The 25,691-nt window shown below is 40.9% G+C and overlaps 1 protein-coding gene across 1 annotated transcript in view; it reads right to left on the reverse strand.

The window, feature by feature from the left end:
* Positions 1-4,169: 4,169 nt before the first annotated feature.
* sntg2 (syntrophin, gamma 2) overlaps positions 4,170-25,691 on the reverse strand; it is a 240,135-nt gene continuing 218,613 nt past the window's right edge. The window contains exons 15-17 of the mRNA XM_078213586.1: positions 21,849-21,941; positions 8,911-9,021; positions 4,170-4,929 (exon numbers count right to left, since the gene is read on the reverse strand). Coding sequence (XP_078069712.1) covers positions 4,798-4,929; positions 8,911-9,021; positions 21,849-21,941 — 336 coding nt within the window. The 3' untranslated portion in view covers positions 4,170-4,797. The remainder of the gene's footprint in view (positions 4,930-8,910; positions 9,022-21,848; positions 21,942-25,691) is intronic.

Consider the following 25,691-nt stretch of genomic DNA (forward strand, 5'->3'; position numbering starts at 1 on the left):
CTCCCTGCTTCTATCTTATCTATTCCCTTCATAATCTTATATATTTCTATAAGATCCCCCCTCATTCTTTTAAATTCCAGTGAGTATAGTCCCAGTCTACTCAGTCTCTCCTCATAAGCCAACCCTCTCAACTCCAGAATCAACCTAGTGAATCTCCTCTGCATTCCTCCAGTACCAATATATCCTTTTTCAAGTAAGGAGACCAAAACTGTGCACAGTACTCTAGGTGTAGCCTCACCAGAACCTTATACAGCTGCACTATAACCTCCCTGTTTTTAAACTCCATCCCTCTAGCAATGAAGGACAAAATTCCATTTGCCTTCTTAATTACCTGCTGCACCTGCAAACTAACTTTTGGCGATTCATGCACAAAGACACCCAGGTCCCTCTACACAGTAGCACGCTGCATCATTTAAATAATAGTCCATTTTGCTGTTATTCCTATCAAAATGGATGACCTCATTTTGGCCAACATTGTATTCCATCTGCCAGACCCTTGCCCACTCATTTAAACTATCTATATCCCTTTGCAGATGTTGTGTCCTCTGCACACTTTGCTCATCCACTCATCTTAATGTCATCTGCTAACTTTGACACACTACACTTCGTCCACAACTCCAAATCATCTATGTAAATTGTAAACAACTGCAGTCCCAACATTGATCTCTGAGACGCACCACTAGTCACTGATCGCCAACCAGAAAAACACCCACTTACCCCCACTCTTTGTTTTCTGTTAGTTAACCAATCCTCTATCCATGCTAATACATTACCCATAATGCCAAGCACCTTTATCTTATGCAGCAGCCTTTTGTGCGGCACCTTGTCAAATGCCTTCTGGAAATCCACATACACCACATCCATCGGTTTCCCATTGTCCACCATACTCGTAATGTCCTCAAAGAATTCTAGTACATTTTTCAAATATGACTGTCTTTCATGAACCCATGCTGCATCTTCCCCATGGGACAATTTCCATCTGAATGTCTCGCTATTTCTTCCTCGATGATAGATTCAAGTGTTTTCCCCACTAAGCTAACTGGCCTATAGCCTTTTGTCTACCTTCTTTTTCAAATAGTGGTGTCACATTTGCTGTTTTCCAATCAGCCAGAACCACCCCAGAGTCCATGAATTTTGGTAAATTACCACGAGTGCATTTGCTACTTCATCCGCCATCTCTTTTAGTACCCTGGGATGCATTCCATCAGAGCCAAGCGACGTGTCTACCTTTAGCTCCATTAGCCTGCCCAACGCTACCTCTTTAGTGATAATGATAGTTTCTAGGTCCTCATCTGTCATTGCCTTCTTGTCATCAATTTTTGGCATGTTATTTGTGTCTTCCACTGTGAAGACCAACACAAAATACCTGTTCAATGCCTCAGCCATTTCCCCTTTCCCGTTATTAAATCCCCCTTCTCATCCTCTAAGGGACCAATGTTTACTTTAGCTGCTCTTATTTGTAGAAACTTTTATATTTGTTTTTCTAATCTGAACTAGTTTTCTCTCTGTAATCTATCTTACTTTTCTTTATAGCTTTTTTCGTGGCTTTCTGCTGACCTTTAAAGGCTTCCCAGTCCTCTCGTTACCCACTAATCTTTGCCACTTCGTCTGTATTTTCTTTCAATTTGATACCCTCCTTTATTTCCTCACATATCCATGGCTGATTATCCCTTTTCTTACAGTCTTTCCTTGTCACCGGGAACGATGAAAAATCACTTTGAAAGTCCTCCACTGTTCCTCAATTGTCCCACCACAAAGCTTTTGCTTCCAGGCTACCTTAACTAACTCCTCCCTCATCCCATTGTAGTCTCCTTTGCTTAAGCATAAGACACTGGTATTGGATTTTACCTTCTCACACTCCATCTGTATTTTAAATTCAACTATGCTGCTCCTTCCAAGAGAATCCCTAACTGTGAGGTCATTAATTCTTCCTGTTTCGTTACACAGGACCAGATCTAGGATGGCTTGCTCCCTCGTAGGTTCCGTTACATTGAGGAAACTATTGAGAATACATTCTATGAACTCCTCCTCAAGGTTCTACTGCATTTCCAACAAAATTTCTCTGGTGGAGAATGAGTAACTTGAGGAAATATCTGGACTCAATTCCTTATGTGCTTAACACTTTTCAAATACTGCTCCAGTCAATTAACCTTGGAATAGTAAGTATTCGGGAATGGAACCTACCAAAAACAGACATTTACTTTCCATCAAAAATCTGGTCATTGTTTAGTCACAAAAACAGAAGAAAGAAAGAGGAATAATAATCCAACCCTTTATAATCTAATTTTTAAAATGTCAATTATAAATAATGCTACTCAAGAACAATGCAGCATCTATTGCTAGGAAATCAGAACAGGCACTCTGTTGGTGAATGGTTTTAAAATTAAGTACAAGTTTCCTTTAACCATGATGTACTTGTATTATTTATAAGAATTATTATTTTCACTATTTTGATTCTTTTTTCAATAAAATATAGCGAAATAACTCTTGCAACCTTAATATAATTTACTTTAGGAAATATTAGCAAAATGATATGGCCCAAGCTTCCGGGAGTTGGGAGTGTTGGCATGGGGCAGAGATAGAACTTGGATCTACTACCTTACTGTTCTAACTTGAGCATCAAGTGTGTCAAATTCTGGTTGGAGTGTTGGGGAATGTGAACTTCTGCTTCCCCTGCCCTTTTGTTTGGAGTTTGTGGTAACCTATAAATTGAATAGAATGAACACATCAGTGTCAGATAAGGGATGATCATTTTGCTCTAGTCTGCTTTAAGATGAAGGATGTCAGTGTTGGAAAGTGGAAACATTTGCCCATTTAAGGCACCCATGTCAGCATTAGTCTTTACCAGCACATATTAGCATATAAAACCATTTACCGTTTACCTCATTTGCTAGTTCTTAATCAATGGATGAAACTTAGCCTTCAGTAATCTATGACTTCATCAGCATGGAGAACATAATGATACTCTGTCAATCAACTAATCCATGATGTTTGCAAACCAGTGGTGCATAGAGTTGAGGAAAATTCATTTCAGGTCTTTTGGAGGGTCTTGGCTTTGATGGTCTTTTTAACAAGCTTGCTGAAGTCAGATTCCTGTACTACTACCAATAAAAGTGAAAGGTCAGAACTGTCATCATATTGATGTGTGTGACTAGTAATCTTGTTTCCAAAATGTAAATCTTGGCACACTAGACAGAAGTTCTCTCAATCTTTTACAGAGTTCTGAACATTTTTATAACTTTTAGGATTTGGACTGAGATTTATTTTTATTTTATTATTGAAGTTATCTGCATCTTCCAGTTTTGAATGTAATGGTTGATGTGTTTCTACTAAATTTATTTCTGTGCTGTTTTAATAAACTTCAAATTTGTTCCAAAAGGGAGGAAAATAAATCCCCCACTTTCGGCTGAAGTTGTCAATTCCCCTATTTTTTTTCCTTGAAACCTGGCACCCATGTGTTTCTTTGCTGCCCAGCTACAGAATAAAGAAAAATGTACCATAGGATATAGGGAAAAGCTTCTTTGTGCAAAAATTAATCCACACTTGCAACAATCTTCCGGTTAAATTAGCTGAGATGAAAATTGTATTCAAGGGGCAGCTAAATACGAGAGACTTTGCCGATTCTTGGTGCGTGTGCTAAATGGGCTGAATGGCACCCTACATCTACATTAACCTTGGGATCAGTCAGTGGACTATGTCGTTGCGTATTGCAGCAAATCTCCTTCTAAAGTAACTGGACTTTGGATATTAGCTAAGGTATTGCAATGATCATCAAACTCTTTTCTTATTCAGTTCTGCCCTTTACCAATTGTTTTCTGTTTTTCAATCAGTGCCCTCTGATATTGGTCAATCCTGCTGATCAGAAAAGTCAACTTCATGTGTTTCTAAAGGACTTTCAGCAGATGATTCTCACAAAGACTACTGAGCCTGAACTGTAGCGTGGACATAACTAAAGTGAATATTTTTGCAATTGTTGATTCACCACTGAACTTGTTAGAAATGGAGTACTGCCTTTTAAGCTCACAATAAACTAGAATATCTACAATTGTTCATGTAACTATGTTTTTCACACCAAAAAATATGATTGCTCAAATGAAGAAGCTATCCGCTTAATGTTTTAGTAACTAATTCCAGTTATGACAGTGCAATTACACTTCCTTAAACTAACTGCAAATTTAAGAATTTAATCCAGTAAATTTAAATTCATCATGTCCCAAAATCAATGAAAATAAAACACTTGAGCACAATGATAAAGGAAAAGAATGGCATCAAAAACACAGCAGTTGATGAAAAAAGAAACCATTTCCAAGAAGCAAAAGCATACACTTTGCATTAGAATATTTTGTCAGTATGAACTATGAATTGTACAATGATATTGTGAAGTTTGGATTTCCATTATTGCAAACCGGCGCTGGGAGACTCCAGATTTCATTTTAGGAGGAAAAAAAACTCGAAAATAGTGCTGCACACACCGAGGATAGGGTTCACTTCCTTTAGAAAGATACTTACTTTGCAGATGTCTTCCAAAAGAGGATTTAACCCTTAATTGCGCTCCATTTAAAAATACAATGGGGGGGTGATTGTGACTTCACATTTTGTGCATCTCTCCCAAGCTGGCAATTCATTTTATTTACAGCTGTATTAACATCACCCAATTCACACTCTCGCCTGGAGTCAAAATCACCCCCTATTAGCTTGGGCTCCATTGCCCACTGTGCGCCCCACAGCAGCATAGACACAATAGTGTTATTTTATATTAAGGAATACAATACATTTTTTGTGGTTGCAATTCGATTCTCAACTGCTGTACATGTACTTCCGTGCAATACTCTGGCTGTCTACGAATACGGGATCCACTGCTGCCACTTTAGCTGCTATGAATGAATGTATACAATGCAACACCGCTGTCAGATCGGGGAACTCCAACTCCTGCAACAAGACACAAACTATTTTATTAGATAATAGGAATGGCTTATAATAAAACTAACACTTGGATAATGCCCAGTCCATTAGGAAAATCATCAATAATTTGGTTATTTCATGAATGAATGAACCATTGCATTTTATCGATTCTCTAGATGTGGTAAAGCACTTCACAACCAATTAATTACATTTTTTGATGGATAATCAGTGTTGATATGTATAGACAAATGTAACATCCAATTTGCACAGCAAGATTTTATTGACAGCCAACGAGATGAATGACCAGTTAATCTGCTTTTGTTGCCTGAGAGAGTTATTGGCTAACACAAGTCCCTGCTCTTCACTGAATAGTACCATAGGATCTTTCACATCTGCCTGAGAAGGCAGACAGAACCATGGTTAATGTCACATTAAATGATGACACCTCAACTGATACAGCATCTTCCTCATGACTCTCGGTCAGTGCCTGCGGTCGTGCGCTGAGGTGTCCGTCTGTATTGAGCTCAAGTCTTAGTGTAGGATTTTAAATCTGCCGCCTTCTGACTCAGTGGCATGTGTGCTACCCACTGACATTCAGAAATTAAATAAGCCAGTTTGAAGAGTTACTCAATAACTCTAGTAATGCTAAAACTATTACCCAAATTAAACAAAAATCGGGATTACCTTTAGCTGTTCTTTGATACTAATAACAAACTTAAAGTGGATAAGACTAATACTTTCTAAAGTCAGAAAAATGTCTAGATACACTCATGTCATAGGTAGAGGAAGGCATCCAATTGAATATCACTGTGAACATTTATTTACATATAAATCAATAATAGTTAAGAAATGAGCATTAAAACGTGGAACAAAATAGGTTTTGCATCAGATTTCCCTTTACCCTGCAGTATGGAAGTATAGTAATTTACTTCAAGGGGCTGACAGGTTCTGTGTAGTAGCTCTCAACATGCATCTCAGGCTTAACCATGCTCTCTCCTTTGAATTGAGAATCCTGAGGTAGTGGCGGGGAGAACCTTAGTGTCACAGCTCTTCATTCCAATTTCCTCTCCTTTCTGCCTGAGAAGTGAGACCCAGGCATGTTGGAGAAAAAGTCCACTGGCAATTTTCAATTTTGCAGGATTTATGAGCAAGGATGGTTCATTTATCTGTATGATTCTTCTGATTTGGTGACCCTTGCAACATAATCAGAAGCGAGTGAAGTGAAGAAATTGGGTACTATTCACACAAAGTGATGGGTGCAAAGTAAATTATACCTTCCTTAATATATTTAATTTTCAAGATATCACTACTCCCTTACATTCCTATATTGTTTTCTATTCCCATGTAACTCTCCATAGAAAAGTGATACCTGATACACAACACCGATCAGGGCTGATAGTTTTAGGTAGAGTGTAAACGAACATGCATTCATTCATCTTGACTGCAAACCCAATGCCAGACTGTCTGAATCAATTTGAAGTAATAGAACAGTAATTATCATGTTAACCTGCTTGGAAACTAGAGTAAGGTCTACTGTTTCAGAGAATCCTACTCTTCACCTTGGCTGCAATATCGCTGCAAAATAAATCTTTAATATTTCAAAATTTGTTGAGGCAGATGCAATAAATTATTCATCGTTTAAAGATCACTGGAAAAGGCCGAAGAGCACAAATTAATGTGCTTTCAGCATTTGCAATCAAATCCTGCTGACAGTTAAAGAAACACATGACGCATAGTTGACATTATCTTGGAGCTCATTGGTTACAGAAATGCACCTCTTATTTATTTACCTGATAACATGCTGGACACATCTACTAATATTCACTCTTCTTGAATACGATGTGCAGTTCATAATAAATTAATTTCCAACTTGTCAAACAGAGGTATGGTTTTCTAATATTTTCCACCAGTCTTTTCACCCCCACCCCACTAATTCTCCTGATTCATCATTAGTAATGTGTGGACCCCTCTAGTCACAACAAGCTAGTTGCCCAGAAAATAAAGCATCACAACTATGCATGATTCTGTCCATTCTGAGGTTGGTTTTTGTGGTCCAAAGCAGGCCAAAGGCAGGTGACCAAAAAAAAAGCGCCAACCGTCTGCCACCAATGAGGCTGACCTGGGTGATTTTCACGAAGATGGGGGATATTGAAACAAGTCAACAGTTCCTCCAAATGCCAGTAATTTGTCACGCGTAAAGTTTTGTTTCATGCTTTAAAGATATAGCACATTATGAAATGAAAAAAAATGAACATTACCCACTTTACAACGGCAGAAACCAAAAGATGGGTTTTTCAATTGAAAACCAAGATTCAATTTGCAAGGATTTTGATGAAAAAATGATCAATTGATTACAAACTGTCTCCATGTTTGCAAATACATGTCCGCTGGATTTTAAAAAATATTTTATGATTTCTCAGCCTCCAAATTACTGAACAGCTGAAAATAAACATGGGTCATATCTTGCTGGAAATGGAACTTGTATGGCATAGCACCCTTCAACTCAAATATTTATTGCACTCTAACTTGTTGGGAGTGTGAGATGATAGGTAAATGTTGAGGGCATTGATGCATCTAGGACCTTAATGGAACCAACAGTGTATCTCCATAACAAATGTGTTTACGAATTGAGAAAGAAACAGGAATAATGGAAGAGGGTGAGAGTCAAATCAGGTGCAGGGATGGATAAATATGACAAGAAGGAAGAGTGAGAATTAAAAGAATAATTTTACATTAAAACAACTCCAGCAATGATGATTACATGCAAGCATAAGATTGAGCACTTATCGTTTCCATTCTTGGCCAGAGAGGTTGATTGGCATTGCATTAACAAATAATGTAATGTGCAGTTAAAAAAGGAACTTTTGCTCATTAATTGCCAAGTGGTAAATGTAATGGATAATGAATGTGAAAATCCAATAAGCTCTTCAAAATAACAGTGAGGCTAAGGGTGAGATGCCACTTAAATGAACCAAATAGCGGAGTGCATAAATCAACAGACAACTTCTGGCCACTCATAACTCTCAATATGGGTAACATTTTTGTTCCTTTGTCCTGAGTTTGCCGTTTGGATGAAAAGGAGGTCAGGAGCTAACAAAAGTTGGCAGTAGGATCCAAAGACGATTTTGGAGAAGATGGTCATCTCATTGACCGTGTCCAGATGTTCTGTCTAATTAAGGACAGTGGGTGGGGTCCCGCGTCAGGAAGGACAATAGAGGGCTATCTAGCACTCATAGATCACCAACCCCACTGTCAGATGTGCACGCTACTTAAGAGTGTAGGCTGGTATGAAGGTGCCTCCATTCAATGTTGTCTTCCACAAAAATGAAAAATATAAGGGCCAAAAGGCTGAGGGCCATTGGACATGAGAGCAAAAGCCCCCACAGTAATAGGCACTTGTAGCCAAAAGCCCTCACTCTTTTGGCCAGTTGAGGCCAATATTTGGAGTGGCACCTTCTAGACTGAATGGAGCGTCTGGTTCCTGTGGCTATCCACCCTGCTGCTGAAAGGCTAGCAACATTTCATGGACTACTAATGCAACAGGAGCCCTGTCCCTGACTGGAAAATCCACTTGGTGTTGGGCGAGTGCACTTAAGAGATTTAATTGGTTACACCCCCCGCCTCCCCACAGCCGGGTGGATAACCATTCCCACCATCTCTCAACCCACACCCAAAGCCATGGATGCAGGAAGGAGCCCTGGTGAGTTTCCCTTGGACTGAGTGGCATTTCAGAGTCAAGCACATTGCTGTGAGTCTGGAGTCCCAGACCGGGTAAGGATGGAAGGTTTCCTTAGTGACTCAGATAAGTTTTTACAAGATTGATGATAGTTCACCATCAAATTCCAGATTTACTCATTGAATTCAAATTCCACCAGCAGTCAGGGTGGGGCTCGAACCAATGTCCCTCAGGCCTCTGGATTACCAGCCCAATCACATTACCAATATGTCACAATCTCCACCAGAATCAGATCACTGACGAAGTAATAATAAACCATATTACGAAGGTACCTTCATTTCAATCTGTCTGGTATCTGTGTTCTGAAAAAGCAGTTTCACGCATGTTTTCCCATCATCAGAGGATCCTTTGAGCTGCGAGAACTTGAATTTCCAGATAACATTCTGTGAAATAACAATGGGTGTGATTATTGATTATTGACTGACAGGGGAATGAACAATGCAACATTATACAGCCAGCATGGATTTTAAAGGGAATTATTGAGTAGGGATGAACACACCAAAAGCATAGGCTGGGATTTTCTGCCTCCCTCCCCCCACCTGTGCAGCAGATTTTCCAGCAGCGGAGGTAGCTTGTCATTGGTAGGATCTTCCTGTCCCTACAGGGAAGTAAATGGCCATTTGCATTGCTCGCCAGCTGTGCTGCCAGAGAATGTGCCAGCCAATGGCGACCTGTCTCCACCAGAAAATACGCCACAGAGGGGCTGGAAAATCTCAGCTTTGGGATCATAACGTCATCCTTGCACTGAAGGAAGCCATTCAGTCCATCAACTCCTGGTTGACTCTGCAGAGAAATCTAGTCAGCCCCATTCCCCTGCTCTATCCTTATTGCCTTGAAAAATTATTTCCCTCAAGTGCCTATCCAATTTCCTCTTGAAATTATTGATTGTAGACAGCAAATTCAGGTCATTACCACTTGCTATATGTTACATTATTTATAAAGATTTATAAATTAAATGTTGTGAGAATGTATATTTACTTCTGCATTGAAGTCAGGTGCTAGGCAACAATGTTTCAATCCACAAGCCACATGCATGCAGGCTAAGAAATACATTCCATGAAGCATTTGAGTCGAAAAATGTGATTATTTTGAAATAATCAGAACTAGAGGATATAAGATGATAACAGTATCTGTGAGTAAGATTCAAACATTTTAAAGAAATTTAATGTTGAAATAGGTTGAGAAAAATAATCCCAATTAGTGGCAGGTGGAGAGAGGGAAAGACTGAGTGAATCAGGCAAAAAACAAAATGGCCTCCACTACAGCATTGAATGCACATCTCCAGCCCATGATGAACTGGGCGGCTATTGGTCTCATGGAGGCATTTGAGAAGTGCAGACTGATATTCAATGGCTTTCTCAAAGGCACTAGTGAAGAGAAATGGGTCAGTGACATCTTTTTGTTGGCATGAAAGAAAGGTTTAAAATTGTTTAATAGCTGGGAGATGAGCAAGGATAAAAGTAGACAACTCAAACAATTCTTCTTAAAAAATTCAGCACACACCTCCAGCCAAACTCAAATCACCAGATCCGCTGATATGAATTTCAAAGTCTGAGGTATGACCAGGGTGAACCTATTGATAATTTCTTAATGAGCTTGGAAAACACATCCAGAAAATGTAAATTCAAGGAAACATACAACAAGAGAAGCTGCTGGATTAGCTCATTTGAGGCTCTATGCAACCTGAAGTACAAAAATGTTTGATTGAAAATGACAAACTCACAATATTGCAGGCTGCAGACGCTGCCGGAATATATAAAGCCACAAGTAAACTGATGAAGTTGCTGACTACCCAAATGGCTAGCCTTCAGTTCAGTCAAGAGAAAGGCAGTAGGGTTGATACAGTAAAAGAATACACACCAGGCAGAGAGAAAGATGTGCAAGATGTGCAGAACCCACATGAGTTCACAGACAGAAATAAATGTCTTCCATATGGATCAAACTACAGGGCTTGTGGAAAGCTTGGGGAAAAGATGTGCAGAACAAAGAAGACAAATGGTTATCAGAGAGAGAGCAACAGGGTAGCGGAGATGGAAAAGAAACCAAAACTACCATGAAATGGCTGGATGTGATAGTTTCCAGAAAATACAAATTAATACAAGATCAGAAAAATAGTCTGCGATAAGCTCACAATCATAAATCTGAAACTTAATATCACAGCGCAGAGTAGCAACAGTCTGCTCACTCTGCAGCAGAAAATCTTTCCTGAAAATTTGAAGTGAAATGTTTACCAAGGAAAGATATTCTGAATGTCGTGGTAATGGCATATGGGGGAACAGAGGTTGGAGAGCTAGGAGCAACTCAAGTTGGAGGGACACAAAGAAAATATGTTAATTTAATCAAAAACCCATCTGGTTCACTAATGTCCTTTAGGGAAGGATATCTGCCATCCTTACCTGGTCTGGCCTAATGTGAGTCCGGAGCCACAGCAATGTGGTTGACTCTCAATTGCCCTCGGGCAACTAGGGATGGACAATAAATGCTGGCCAGCCAGTGACATCCATGTCCCACGAATAAATTAAAAAAAAACTGTCCATGTCATTTGAGCACTTGCGAACAGCTGTAGCTTATCTCAGTAAACCATGAGGTGATGGAGGTGACACCGAAGGTTGAAGGTGGTACACCCATTGAAAAGGACCCAAGAAAGATCTGGTATAAATGTACCCAGAGTGTTTTGATAAATAAGATTTTGAGTACCACATCACTATTCATCTAGCAATTAAAGTCAGTGATCATCCCCCACATGAAGTATCAATGGAATTAAAAGGAAAGTTTGAAAAAGAATTCCAAGAGGTGGAAGAAAGTAAAGTGATCTTCAGAGTCACAGGGCCTATGGATTGGGTAAATTTAATTCCACTATGGTAAGAAAACGAATGGCTGAGAATTTTCCAGGATTCCAAAGATCTTAAATCAAGCTATAAAGAGAAATCCAAAGGAGAGTCATACCAACGTAAAATGTTAACTCTGTTTGTCTCTCCACAGATGCTGCCAGACCTGGGTTCTTCCAGCAGTTCCTGTTTTTATTTAGTCTATTCTAACATTGGCAGAGATCACACCAGCACTGACAAGGGCAAATGTTTTCAGCAAGCCTGTTGCCAAAAATGGCTACTGGAACGTGAAGTTTGACAAGGAATCTTCGCTGTCGAAAATATTCAGTACAGCCTTTGGTTTGTACAGATTCCGAGATCTATTGGCCTACAAGTCAGTCAGGATGTAAAATGGATGAGGTGTAGAGGATATAAAGGAGTAAGCAGTTGATAGCTGATGATATCCAGATCTATGATGCAGATAGAACTGATCAAGATTAGCATCTACAAGAAGCCATAGAATAGCAAAGCTGAGATAAAGCTAAATACAGAAAATGCGTTGTGAAGGTGACTGAATGTCAGCTCTTCAGAATGTCGTACACACCTTACAGAGACAAGTGAGTCCTGAATATGTCAGAGCTATCTCCGAGATGGAATCTTCAAGAGGCAAAAAAAGAGCTGAGAATTTGTTTGTCTTGATAAAGTACATGAGTTCTTTTATCCCACACATGTCAGAACATACATCAAACCTCCCAGAACTGATGAAAGATGTTGAACACTAGTGACTGGAGTTTCATGACAGTAGTTTCAACAACCTTAAAAAGTTAGTCTGCAAGGAGGCAAGTTTGTCATTCTACAACAGAGAGAATCCTCTCACTGGGACAGTCCTGGTACAAGAGGGAAAACTGATAGCATGCAAATCCAAAGCTCTAACATCAGCTGAAACCAGAGATGTCAACACAGAAAGATAGCTTTTGTCTGTTGTGTATGAATGAGAGAAATTCCATTTACATTTCTTTGGAAAAAATTCATCGTGGAGAGTTATCATCGCCCACCAGAACAGCGGTTTGGTCCACACCTGAACCAGAATGGGACCAGCACCTTATCAGGTGGGTTTGCTGGTGCTGTTGGGAGGAGTTTAAATTAGTTTGGCGGGGGGGGAGGGGATGAAGTGCATTAGTACAATGGGGACGCAACATACTATAGTAAAGGAACCAAGACAGAGGGAGTTCAGCTCTGCTGAGTTCCAAGGGATTAAGGCAAGATTGAATGGCCTCTACTTTAACGCTAGGAGTAAAAAGGTAAGGCTGATGAGGTAAGGGTGTGGGATTGACATATGGAATTGTGATATTGTTGCCATCACAGATGTGGTTAAGGGAGGGACAAGACTGGCAACTCAACATTCTAGTGTATAGGATCTTCAGGCGAGACAGGGGAGACTGTAAAAGAGGTGGTGGTGTGGCATTATTAATTAAGGAGTCAGTTACTGCAGTAAGGAGGGACAAAATCTTGGAAGTGTCTTCAAATGAGTCTTTGTAGATAGAGCATAGGAATAACAAGGGGGCAATCACAGTGCTGAGAGTGTTTTGTAAGTCCCCAAACAGTCATTAGGCAATAGATGAGCAGATATGTAGACAATTTGCTGAGGTATGAAAAAATTATAATAGGATCATTATAATGGGAGATTTCAACTTCCTAAACATGAATTGGAATAGTCATAGTGTAAAGGGTTTAGGCAGGGAGGGGGAGATTTCTTGAAATGAATTTAAGGGAGCTTTTTATATCAATATGTTGAAGGTCCAACAAGGGATGACGCAGTGCTGGATCTAATTCTGGGGAATGAAGCTGGACAGGCGTTCGATGTGGCAGTGGGGGAGCAGTACAATTTAAGTTTGTTATGGAAAAAAAAACAGATGGTCTGCAAAAAACACTTTTGAATTGGGGAAGGCAGATTTAATTAAACTAAGACAGGATCTGGCCAAAGTGGACTGGGAACAGCTGCTTGTGGGAAAATCAACAGTAAAGTAGTCTGTCGGGGGGGGGTCAAAAAGGAAATAGGTAAAGAACTGGCCCAACATGTTCCCTTTAGGGTGAAATGTAGGAGCAACAAGCTCAGAGAATCTTGGATGTTGAGGAATATTTAGAACCGGATAAGAAAGAAGAAAAAGGCAGGTACAAAGGGAGGACTTAATGGAATATAGAAAGTACAGGGGGAACTTAAGAAAACAATTAGGAGAGCTAAGAGGGGGCATGAAAAATCACTGGCCATTAAAATTGGGGAGAATCCCTAGATACTCTTAAGTATATTAAGGGGAAGGGGATAACCAGGGAAAGAGTAGGGCCCATTCGGGACCAAGGGGTAACATGTGCTTGGAGCCAAAGGACACATTGGTAGAGTGTTAAATGAGTACAGTTGGGTAAGCGTTCTCCAAGGCGGTCTTCACAACACACGACAACGTAGAGTCGCTGAGCAGAGACTGATAGCCAAGTTCCGCACTGGAGGACGGCCTCAACTGGGATCTTGGGTTCATGTCACACTATCTGTAACCCCCACAACTTGCCTGGGCTTGCAAAGTCTCACTAACTGTCCTGTCTGGAGACAATACACATCTCTTTAACCTGTGCTTAACCCTCTCTCCGCTCACATTGTCTGTACCTTTAAGACTTGATTAGCTGTAAAGGTAATTCCAACCATTATTTTGTAAATTGAGTTTGTGTCTTCATATTCCCTGTTTGTGAATAGAACTCCCACTTACCTGATGAAGGGGCAGCGCTCCGAAAGCTAGTGGCTTGTGCTACCAAATAAATCTGTTGGACTTTAACCTGGTGTTGTGAGACTTCTTACTGTGTTTACCCCAGTCCAACGCTGGCATCTCCACATCACAGGGGAGGTGCCAGAGGATTGGAGGATAGCTAATGTGGTCTCACTTTTGAAGAAGGGTGGTAGAGATGAACCAGGGAATTACACACCAATGAGTCTCACATCAGTGGTAGGGAAACAATTGGAGAAAATTCTGAAGGAAAAATTAATCTCCTCTTGGAGAGGCAAGGTTTGATAGTCAGCATGGCTTTGTCAGAGGGGAGGTCATGCCCAACAAATTTGATTGAACTTTGAGGTGGTGCTTGGGGTGTGTAGATGAGGGTAGTGCAGTTCATGTCGTTTATATGGATTTCAGCAAAGCCTTTGACAAGGTCCCACATGGGAGACTGATTAAAAAGGTAAAGCACGTGGGATCCAGGGTAATTTGGCAAGTTGGATCCAAAACCAGCTTAGTGGTAGGAGACAGAGGGTGACACTTTAAAAAAAAATTCATTTGTGGGACATGGGCATCACTGGCAGGCCAGTGGTGTACCACAGGGATCATTGCTCGGCCCCTTATTGTTTCTGATTATATATAAATGAGATGAGAATGTGGTGGGGGTGAGGGTGGGCTGTGGGGGGAGAATGATAAGTAAGTTTGCGGATGATACGATGATTGACAGAGCAATTAATGGTGAGGAAGAAAGTCTCAATTTGCAGGAAGATGTAGATGGACAGATCGTGACAGATGGAATTCAATTCTGAAAAGTGTGAGGTGATACACTTTGGAAGGAGCAACAAGGCAAGGGAGTACTCAGTGAATGGCAGGACACTGGGAAGCTCAGAGGAGCAGAGGGATCTTGGGGTGCTTGTCCACAGATCCCTGAAGGCTGCAGGATAGGTTGGGAGGGTAGTTAAGAAGATATATACGCCTTTAACAGTTGTGGCATAGATTATAAATTTGCGGTAAGAACATAGATTATAAGGGCAGGGAAGTTATATTGGAGCTGTACAAAAATGTGGTTAGGCCACAGCTGGAATACTGTGTGCAGTCCTGGTTGCCTCACTATAGGAAGGACATGATTGCACTGGAGAGAGTGCAGAGAAGGCTCACCAGGATGTTGCCTGGAATGGAAGATTTGAGCTATGAAGAGAGACTAGATAGGGTTGCATTGTTTTCTTTAAAGCAGAGAAGGCTGAGAGGGGACCTGATTGAGTGTATTAGATTATGAGGGATATCAATAGGGTGGATAGGAAGCAGCTGTTCCCTTTGGTTGAAGGGTCAATGATGAGGGGGCATAATTTTAAGCTGAGGGCAGGTGATTAGAGGGATCGAAGGAAAAACCTTTTTACCCAGGGGGTGGAGGGAGTCTGGAATGCACTGCCTGGGAGGGAGTAGAGCATGAAACCTCACAACCTTTAAAAAGTACATGGATGAGCACTTGAAATGTCATACCATTCAAGGCTATGGACCAAGTACTAAAAAGTGGGATTACTGTGTAGTCTTGTCAGTGCAGACTTGCTGGATCGAAGGTCCTCTTCTGGACTGTATGCCTCTATAAGATCTACAAGATAAATCTACGTAGAGCACAAACACATCTGCAGGGATAACTCTTGAGGTTTCAGAGTTACTATTTCATGCTGAAATACAAGCCAGGAAGAGAAATGGTACTAGATGCCCTATCTTGGTTGTCACCATAGACATGAGATAAAACATGAGATAAAAGATCTAGGTATAAAGATCTGAATGTAACAGCATCTAAGTGGAGTCAAATTAGAGGTAAGATCAGTGAAAATGAAGAGTACAGATGCTCTCTCAGATCAAGGGATGGCTTGATAAGTTATTAGAGAAAATACAGCCTAAATACAGTAATATTGGTCTAACACAGCTGACATCTCACAAGAATATGGTGTTCTGCTGGCCGGATCCAGAAGGACCAAACTCAAAATGATTCAGAAATAACCTCCCTAGAATTTACATGAACAGAATGAACGGAATATGAAAGGAATGGAGAAATGTAAGTTCAGAGGGTAACTTGGCAAATTGGATCCAAAACCAGCTTAGTGGTAGGAGACAGAGGGTGGCACTTTTTAAAAACATTCATTCGTGGGACATGGGCATCACTGGCGGGCCAGTGGTGTACCACAGGGATCATTGCTCGGCCCTTTATTGTTTCTGATTATATATAAACGAGATGAGAATGTGGTGGGGGTGGGGGTGGGCTGTGGGGGGAGAATGATAAGTAAGTTTGCGGATGATACGATGATTGACAGAGCAATTAATGTTGAGGAAGAAAGTCTTAATTTGCAGGAAGATGTGGATGGACAGATCGTGACAGATGGAATTCAATTCTGAAAAGTGCGGATGTAGATAGGCATCTACATCCACAAACACATCTAGAATCATAGAATCCCTACAGTACAGAAGATGACCATTCAGCCCATCGAGCCTGCACCAACAACAATCCCACCCTATCCCCATAACCCCACATATTTACCCTGCTAGTCCCCCTGACACTAAGGGGCAATTTTGAATGGCCAATTAATCTAATCCGCCCATTTTTTGATTGTGGGAGGAAACTGAAGTACCCGGAAGAAACACACACTGATACGGGGAGAATGTGCAAACTCCACACAGACAGTAATCAGAGGCTGGAATTGAACTGGGTCCCTGGCACTGTGAGGCAGCAGTACTAACCTCTGTGCCATGTATAATGTACACCAGAAGTACAGAAAAGACAGTAGGAAGAGGAGATGATAACTACCGAAGTACCACCCAGACCATGGCATATTGTGGGATTCTATTTATTCATACACAATCAAGAACAGTATCTCATAGTTGCAGACTCAATGTTCTCCTTTAACCAAAGGGTTTAAGATTTGAGAGCTGCAACAGTCATCTATGCAGTATGAGTTCTGTTATATAAGCAAGTTATTCCTGAAAGAATATATGTGACAATGGAACCAAATTAATCCCCAGAAAATTTACGAAATTCACTGAACAGGATGGGTTCAATATCATCACCTTATCATAATGTTACCCAAGGGGACACCAGTTTATAGTTAGATGCACCCAGATGGTCAAGAAATATCGAGAGAATGGAACACTCGAATCTTGCCCTATTGTCACTCCAATCTCCAAATCTCAAGGCTAACATGAAATCATCTGCAGGTTGTTGAATAGAAGAATCTACAGGACAACTCTTTCCAGCAAGATACTTGCTCCAAGTGACCAGAAGTAACACAATAACTCACTGAAGCATAGATAGAAGTAGGTCAACACCCAACAAGCATGCTGAATCCCTGTTGAAAGAACAAATTATACATGTACTGGATCCAACCATGAAAACCTGGAACTCAGAAAAGGTTGATGGTGAAGCTAAGATTCCATTACTGAGACCAAATGTAAGTGAGAAGGAACAGTATTCATATTCGACCTACACATGTGCTAGAAAAGCAGGAAAGATCATTAACAAAATCAGGAACATCATTGACCAAGGATACAACATCTAACAACAGTAAGTGACACAACATAAAAAATATTAATCAAGATTCTTACATCATCATCCTACAACATTCCTACCACTCTATCGCCCGCCCACACTTTGGCAAATCAGATTACAAGGCTGCACTCCTGCAAACCTACAAGCAAAAACTGAAGCGGGAGAATCCGTCAAAGAAAGTCGTGCAATGTTGGTCTGAGGAATCAGATGATCTCCTACGGGACTGCTTAGAGTCAGTGGGTCAATATTTAAAAACTCTGACCAACCTGAACGAGTACGTCACTACAGTAACTGACTTCATTGGTTAGTGTGTAGAAGACTGTGTGCCAAAGAAACAAATCCACGTGTTTCCCAACTGGAAACCATGGATGAAGAGTGATATCCACTGCTTGCTGAAGTCTTGGTCCGAGCCGTTCAAATCAGGAGACCCTGACCTATCCAAGAAAGCCAGATACAATCTAAGGAGATCCATCAAAGATACCAAAAAACAGTACCAGGCTAGTTCCACGGACCCCGGCCGACAATGGCAAGGTCTGCAAGACAAGACAGGCTACAAGATGAAGGCATGTAAAATTGCTGGCTCCAACACAGCCGTCCCCGACGAGCTCAATGCATTCTACGCCCGCTTTGAGCAAGAGGTCAGTGAGGGCATGCCCCCCCACCCTCAAAGCCCTGGATGAACCTGTATCCGAGATCACCATTGCAGATGTCAGAGCAGTTTTCTTGAAGGTCAACCCACAGAAAGCGACTGGCCCGGATGGGGTACCCGGACGAGCACTCAGATCCTGCGCAGATCAGCAGACGGGGGTATTTGCAGACATCTTCAACCTCTCTTTAAAACAATCTGAGGCCCCTATCTGCTTCAAGAAGACGGCCATCATCCCGGTACCAAAGAAAAGCCAAGCAGCGTGCCTTAATGACTATCGTCCAGTGACATCCATCATTATGAAGTGCTTCAAAAGGTTAGTCATGGCACGAATCAATTCCAGCCTCCTGGACCCACTACAGTTCACCTACTGCCGCAACAGGTCCACAGCAGACACCATTTCCCTGGCCCTGTACTCAACCCTGGAACACCTAGATAACAAAGACATCTATGTCAGACTCCTACTTATTGACTACAGCTCAGCCTTCAACACAATTATTCCCATGAAACTCATCTCCAAATTCAGTGGCCTGGGCCTCGGCACCTCCCTCTGCGACTGGATCCTGAACTTCCTAGCCCACAGACCACAGTCAGTAAGGAGAGACAACAACACCTCATCCACGATTATCCTCAGCAGCCCACAAGGTTGTGTTCTCAGCCCCCTACTATACCCCTTATACACTATGACTGTGTGGCCAAATTCCCCTCCAACTCAATTTTCAAGTTTGCTGATGACACTACCAATGATGTGACCGAGTACAGGAATGAGATAGAGAATCTGGTGAAACGATGCGGCGACAATAATCTCTCCCGTAATGTCAACAAAACAAATGAAATTGTCAGCGACTTCAGGAAGCATGAAGGAGAACATGCCCCTGTCTACATCAACGGGGATGAAATAGAAATGGTCAAGAGCTTCAAGTTTTTAGGCGTCTAGATCACCAATAACCTGTCCTGTTCCCCCAGTGCTGACACGATAGTTAAGAAAGCCCACCAATGCCTCTACTTTCTCAGAAGACTAAGGAAATTTGGCATGTCAGCTATGACTCTCACCAACCTTTATAGATGCATCATAGAAAGCATTCTTTCTGATGTATCACAGCTTGGTATGGCTCCTGTTCTGCCCAAGACCGCAAGAAACTACAAAAGGTCGTGAATGTAGCCCAATCCAACACGCAAACCAGCCTCCCATCCATTAACTCTGTCTACACTTCCCAGTGCCTCAGCATAATTAAGGACCCCACGCACCCCGGACATAGTCTCTTCCACCTTCTTCCTTCAGAAAAAAGATACAAAAGTCTGAGGTCACGTACCAACCAACTCAAGAACAGCTTCTTCCCTGCTGCTGTCAGACTTTTGAATGGACCTACCTTGCATTAAGTTGATCTTTCTCTACACCCTCGCTATGACTGTAACACTACATTCTGCACCTTCTCTTTCCTTCTCAATGAATGATATGCGCGCAAGAAACAATACTTTTCACTGTATGTTAATACATGTGACAATAATAAATCAAATCAAACATCAGGAGCAATGTACACAACATCGCCTGTGCAGCCTGCCAACTCATCACTAAGAATAAAGAATGCCAAATCTACAAGATGGAGCCACAACAACCTACCATCTAAGCAATACCGTGAATAATGTTTTGAGAAAAGAAAACAAACTATTAAAGACTTTTGAAGGTGGCCAATTTATTTATAAAATTTGATTGAATAACTTTAGTTAGATATAATAGAAGAAAAAAGTCAATGATTAGAACATTGTGTATTGTTATATCATTCATAATGTAATAGGAATTAATTGTTGCAAGTATGTATATCCAGGGAGCCACATTTGTGTCAGGTGCCTATCAACAATGTAACAGTATACCAGTCACATGGAGAGCTGTTTAAAAAAAACACTCAATGAAGCCTCTTTAAATGGCGATTATTTCAGGTTCAGAAGACATATCAATGCATACAAGTTTCTTCCTTACAACTCCCTGTACCTCTTGCCCAAAACCTTAAAACTGTGCCCCCCCCACCCCCCCCCCGCCCCGCCGCCGTTCTTGTACAACCAGTTAATGAAAAAGTTTCTCGAAACATTTATCAATCATATTGTCACACCTCTACGAGAACTCCCCTCAACATTTTTTGCTCCAAGGAGAACATTCCTTGTTTCTCCAAGCTAACCTTGTAGCTCCATTCTCATATCCCTGAATGAATCTGAAAAAAATCTCAGTTGCATCCTCTCAACTGCCTTCACACCTTTCCTAAAGTGTAGTAACCAGAACACAATACCTGAGTTGAGACTAACCAGAGCTTTATACAGGTTCAGCAAAACATCCCTGCTTTTGTACTCAATACTTATGTTCATGAAGCCCACGATTCCATATGTTTTGCTAACTGCATTATATACTGTTGATTTTCAAACATTGGCATGGTCGAGGCTCAGTGTGGACGCAATTTAAAAATTTTGATCCAAGGTGGCATCTCTGGATCCTCTCCCTTCAGGGAGAGACTCCAATTTTCTGTCCTTAAACTAATATTTTTAATCTAAATTGACATTGATCCTCCTAATCTATGGGTCTCAATTTTATTAACCAACCTTTTAAGTGGTACTTTTAGCAAAGACTTTCTTAAAATCCACATAGACAAAGTCCATCGCATTTCTTTCATCAGCCGTCTTTGTTAGATTAGTCAGGCACAATCAGTATTAATCCATGCCTGTTTTCCCTCATTAACTCAAACCTCTTCAAGTGCATATTAAGTGTATTCCCGGAATATTGGTTGCAAAACCTTCCCCACCACTGGTGTTAAACTGATCAGTTGTAGTTAATAGGAATGTCTTTCCACCAGTTCTTGGGTGTCACATTTACCGCTTTTTGATCCTCTGGCCCATCCCCTGTATCTCGGGAAAACGGGAAGGTCATAGCAAGCTCTTCCATTATCTCCATCCCTGCCTTTCTTAGCAACCTGGGATGTCAGGTGACTTATCCACTCTGAACATAGCCAGCCTTCTACCATGTCTTGCCTATCGTGCTGCGTTTATTCAACTCACACGTTTATTGTGCATTTCTTTAGCTGAAAAAAAATCTTTCGGCAATTCTCACAAATGTATCTGCTAGTTTTTGCTAGTGGCCATGTCTGACCAATTTGATAACCACCAATCGTTAAGTTCTTTAAAGTGCTGCTGCATTAAAAGCTACAATGCTTTCAATTTGTTGTTACTATTATGAAGTGGAAAATGAGTTCAGGTTGGAGTTTGGATTCTAAGGTAAATTTTCTGAGTCAAGGGATCTTGCTGAATGGGAACCTGGGCTGTTAATTGTTCCAGAGTCGGATGAGGTTGATTCACTGACCGACATACCCTTTAATAAAACTAAGGAGCTTTACCTCACAATCATTTATTCCTACAATTCTTCTGTTTCAACTTTAAAAATACCCTCATATTGTACTTGCTATTTCCTCACCTTTGTATTACTATCGACACAGGTAAATCCAGCAGTGAAGTCGATTGTGAAGGAAAGTGCTTGGCCTTGCCAGGTGCAACCATATGTCTTAGACTAGTAAAAGGAAAGATAGGTATGTTATTAGAGGAACATCTATTTCAAGGCATACTTCAAAAAAATAGACAAATGCCTTGCAAAAAAGCAACAAAATAAATATATTATCACCATTATCTCTGAAATTACAGGATAGAAATTACCCAATGGTTCAGTTTCCTTTTCACAGCTACTGGATATTTTACAATATCTGCCATCTGCTGTGAATTAAGAATTACGTTTGAAGCTATTTTTGAAGCAATTACTTCTATTATTGATTCCAGGCACTCACTCGCATACTGCAGTGGTAACAGGTGAATTGTAGCAGGATACAAAACCATGTCAATTATTCAGCTGAGAATAAATATACTGTCCCTCTGCTCAATGACAGTGCTAACATTATTTGAAATAAATGTCCAACCATTTTAATAGTGTCTGAAATGGACCAGTCTGGGTAATCAGAGAACGAATTCAAACCAGCCGATTCATGTTAACCAGAATTTAGCATTCTGACTTGCCCCATGTGAATCAAAGCTGGTACTTCATTGTCCCTGATATCTCAACTTGATTTTATTTTAAAACAGTGCAAAAGCTTATCTTCATCATCCTTTTAACATGCAAACAATTACATAACTACACTATTCATACTTCAAAGTAGTTTTTTATATACAAAATGTTTTGTGACATTTCTGAGCTCATGATAAGGCACTATTTCTAAGTTCAGTGGTTCAATATGCAATCAGATCAGGGCTTATTTAAAGGACTGGAAAAGCAAAACATCAGAGTCAGCACATTTAGAACTTTAGATGCATCTTTGTGCTGTGTAGGTGCACACATAACCTCGGATTGAGATGCAATTTATATCCGCTGTAGAATATTCACAGAAAAATTTGACTTAAAAATTGATCAGTGCAGCATTTTAATATTTGAACCCGTTAACATATTTGCATGACGTTCATTTCTCTGATGTTTTAACGAAGGTGGCATGAGATGAATGCAGCTCTTTTACTTTGATAGCAGTGAAATGAATGTAATGGCGTTAATATGTGCACTATTAATACAGCACTGAATAAGATCAACAGTTTTGCAATTACTTACTAATTAATACAAGAAAAACATTGTTCCATGACTGACGACACAGGGCAAAGTAAAGATGATGGGTGGGATTTTCCAGCGGTGTTCGTCCCAAGACTGGAAAATCACACCTGAGGTCAATGGACCTTGGCATGGTCCTGTCCTGCCCTCTACGATTCCCGTGGCGAGCATAATGGGAAAATTCTGCCCATAGTTCATATCAAATAAGAAATCAGCTTAATGTTTATGAAGTGCAGTCAATCCATGAATATAATAAAGAATTGACAATAGGGGATGATCCCCCCGACCCATCCCACCACCTAGGCACTAAGCAGGAGCTGCGAAAGTGCACAGTTCCTGTCCAGCCTCAGCCTTCAGCAAGTTCTTCCCTTGAGTCAGTTACATGGTTCCGGTTGTAAGCCCTTTGTCCCCAATCCAACAAGGACCTACAATGGTAGTGGGGGTGGAGACATCAGAGCAGGTGAAGGGCCCTGAACCCTGTGATTGCTGTTTGGTTGCAGGGGTCAGGACCATCTGGCTGCTGATCGTTATCAACAGTTGGAATGTGCCAAATAGATTGAACTATCCTCCAGGGAGTGGGGGATAGTGAAGTAAAAATATCTGTAATGCTCTGGCCCACCTCTGAACACTCTTGGACCATCCCTTGGTCATACAGTTGGAGCTCAGATGGAATGGAACTTCAACCACCTCCAGGTGCTGACAATGATGCTCTTCATCTGTGTATTGAGGGACACCAGGCAGATTAAATATTTCTGGAGCAAGTGATAGCTAGGAACATGTGCATCCTACCACTCTTTTGTATCTTCCTCACAACTTGCTTTTCTATGTCTTTGTACTGTCAGCAAATTTGCCTACATCTTCAGCAGCAACTTTGACAAAGCTAGATACATTCTGAGCCAGAGTCACCTTGACAGTCACAGGAAATGTAGTCTTTGCTTTGCTCCAAAGCTGCAGTTGCAGACTCGAGTCCTGACCTCAAGATGAGATGTCACAAGCATTGATCTTTGCTGATGTTTAGATAAGGGAGCTTTTCCCCAAAAAAAACCTCTGTAGGTTGGCCACCTGCCTAGACCCCATCCCATATCTTCCACTTCTTCTTCCAGCAAATGTCCTGTTCTCTGTGGCCTCTACTCACTCTCCCATGCTTAAATCCAAGAATAGGCCACCTTGTCTAGAAGCAAGTAATTTCTGCACAAACATTTAAGTCACCAAAAAGATATTTCAGCACCCAGCATGACCACTCCCTGTAAATGATTACATCTATAGGCAAGTGTGGAAAATCATCCAAATTGCGCAGAGTTTGGCCAACAGGAAGCAAGAATCCACCAACTAACCTGTAATTTGATGAACCCTTTGACCAACACTGCTGGGGTGTTTGGGGGGGGGGGGGGGGGGGGGGAAGGTGCTTTATGCTATTTGTCACTTTCAGCGAGGATAACAGAGAACTTTGGCTGGAACTTGGGGCTCCAAAATGGCAGTGCTGATATCAAGGCAGCATTGCACATTGATTGACGTCAGGATCTGCCTGCTCTGCATCCTGCGTGGTAGGTGCGCGTGGGCAAACCTCTTTACAAACATGGCCTCCAACACTCAGATTTGTGCATACCTATCATCGACACAATTTGTGAAGTTTAAGAATCCTTGTAGGTCCCAAAAAAGGGCACTTTAGAACAATATTTCCTCCTCCCAGCACTTTGACCACTGACCAGCTTTGAAAATAAACCTATTCACTTGGATTTAATATAATTTAAGAGAATGACCAGACAGATTTATGAACAGTATTTCTAATTGAAACAATATAGTAACCACCTGCGTCATATAACTACTTTAAATCCTTAACCAGGTTATAGCTGATCTCAACTGTAAAGCAGGGAATGTCATTAATAAGAGGAACTATATCTGTGGCACCATAATATATACTGGGTTAAGTATGTCACCACTGCATTATTAAACAGTAAATTGATAATGAAGAGTATGAATGGTTCAGCATGAATTATTCTGCTTGCTTTTGATATCTTGCTGTTATTAAAGTGATTGCTCTATCCCCATTCCCATGGAGGTCATTCTTTGGTGATGTTCTATAATTAGTCACTGCTGTGCCATATTATCAGGAGTTAACATCTGATTTTTGCTCTGCTGTCTACCAACCACTGCTGCTTTGATCATGGCAGTCATCAGCAACTCACTTTGTGGCCGGGAGCGGGGGGGAGAGAGAGAGGGGGGAGAGAGAGAAAGAGAAAATGAAGCACTAATCAATCCCTTATCAGTTTGTGGAACAATAAGCCAGTACATTCATTTGCCTTGCTACTTGGATTTCTCTAAATAAGAGTGCTTTTAATACGTACAGTTTCACAACATCAGTGTGTGACTGATATGCAAAACAAAATCAAATATTCATTCCAATTGCTTTCAAACAGAGCAAAGTTATTGCCTATTTACCTATTTGGTTGGACAACTCTGTCAATTTGTTATGGGATAGCCATGATTAGACTAGGGAGATAACTGATTGCTCAGAACAGTAGAACCTCAGTCACAAGTAAATTCAGACTTCAAAAATGGCTGAAAGACCACTTATTCACATACGTAATGTAGAAAATGTAGAAAGGCAGTTAAAAATGCCATCCCTGTGAATATGTTTCCAAATACCTAAATATCCACATTACTCAAATGAGTACA

This window comes from Mustelus asterias, chromosome 5 (assembly GCF_964213995.1).
Source record: "Mustelus asterias chromosome 5, sMusAst1.hap1.1, whole genome shotgun sequence".
Taxonomy (NCBI): Eukaryota; Metazoa; Chordata; class Chondrichthyes; order Carcharhiniformes; family Triakidae; genus Mustelus; species Mustelus asterias.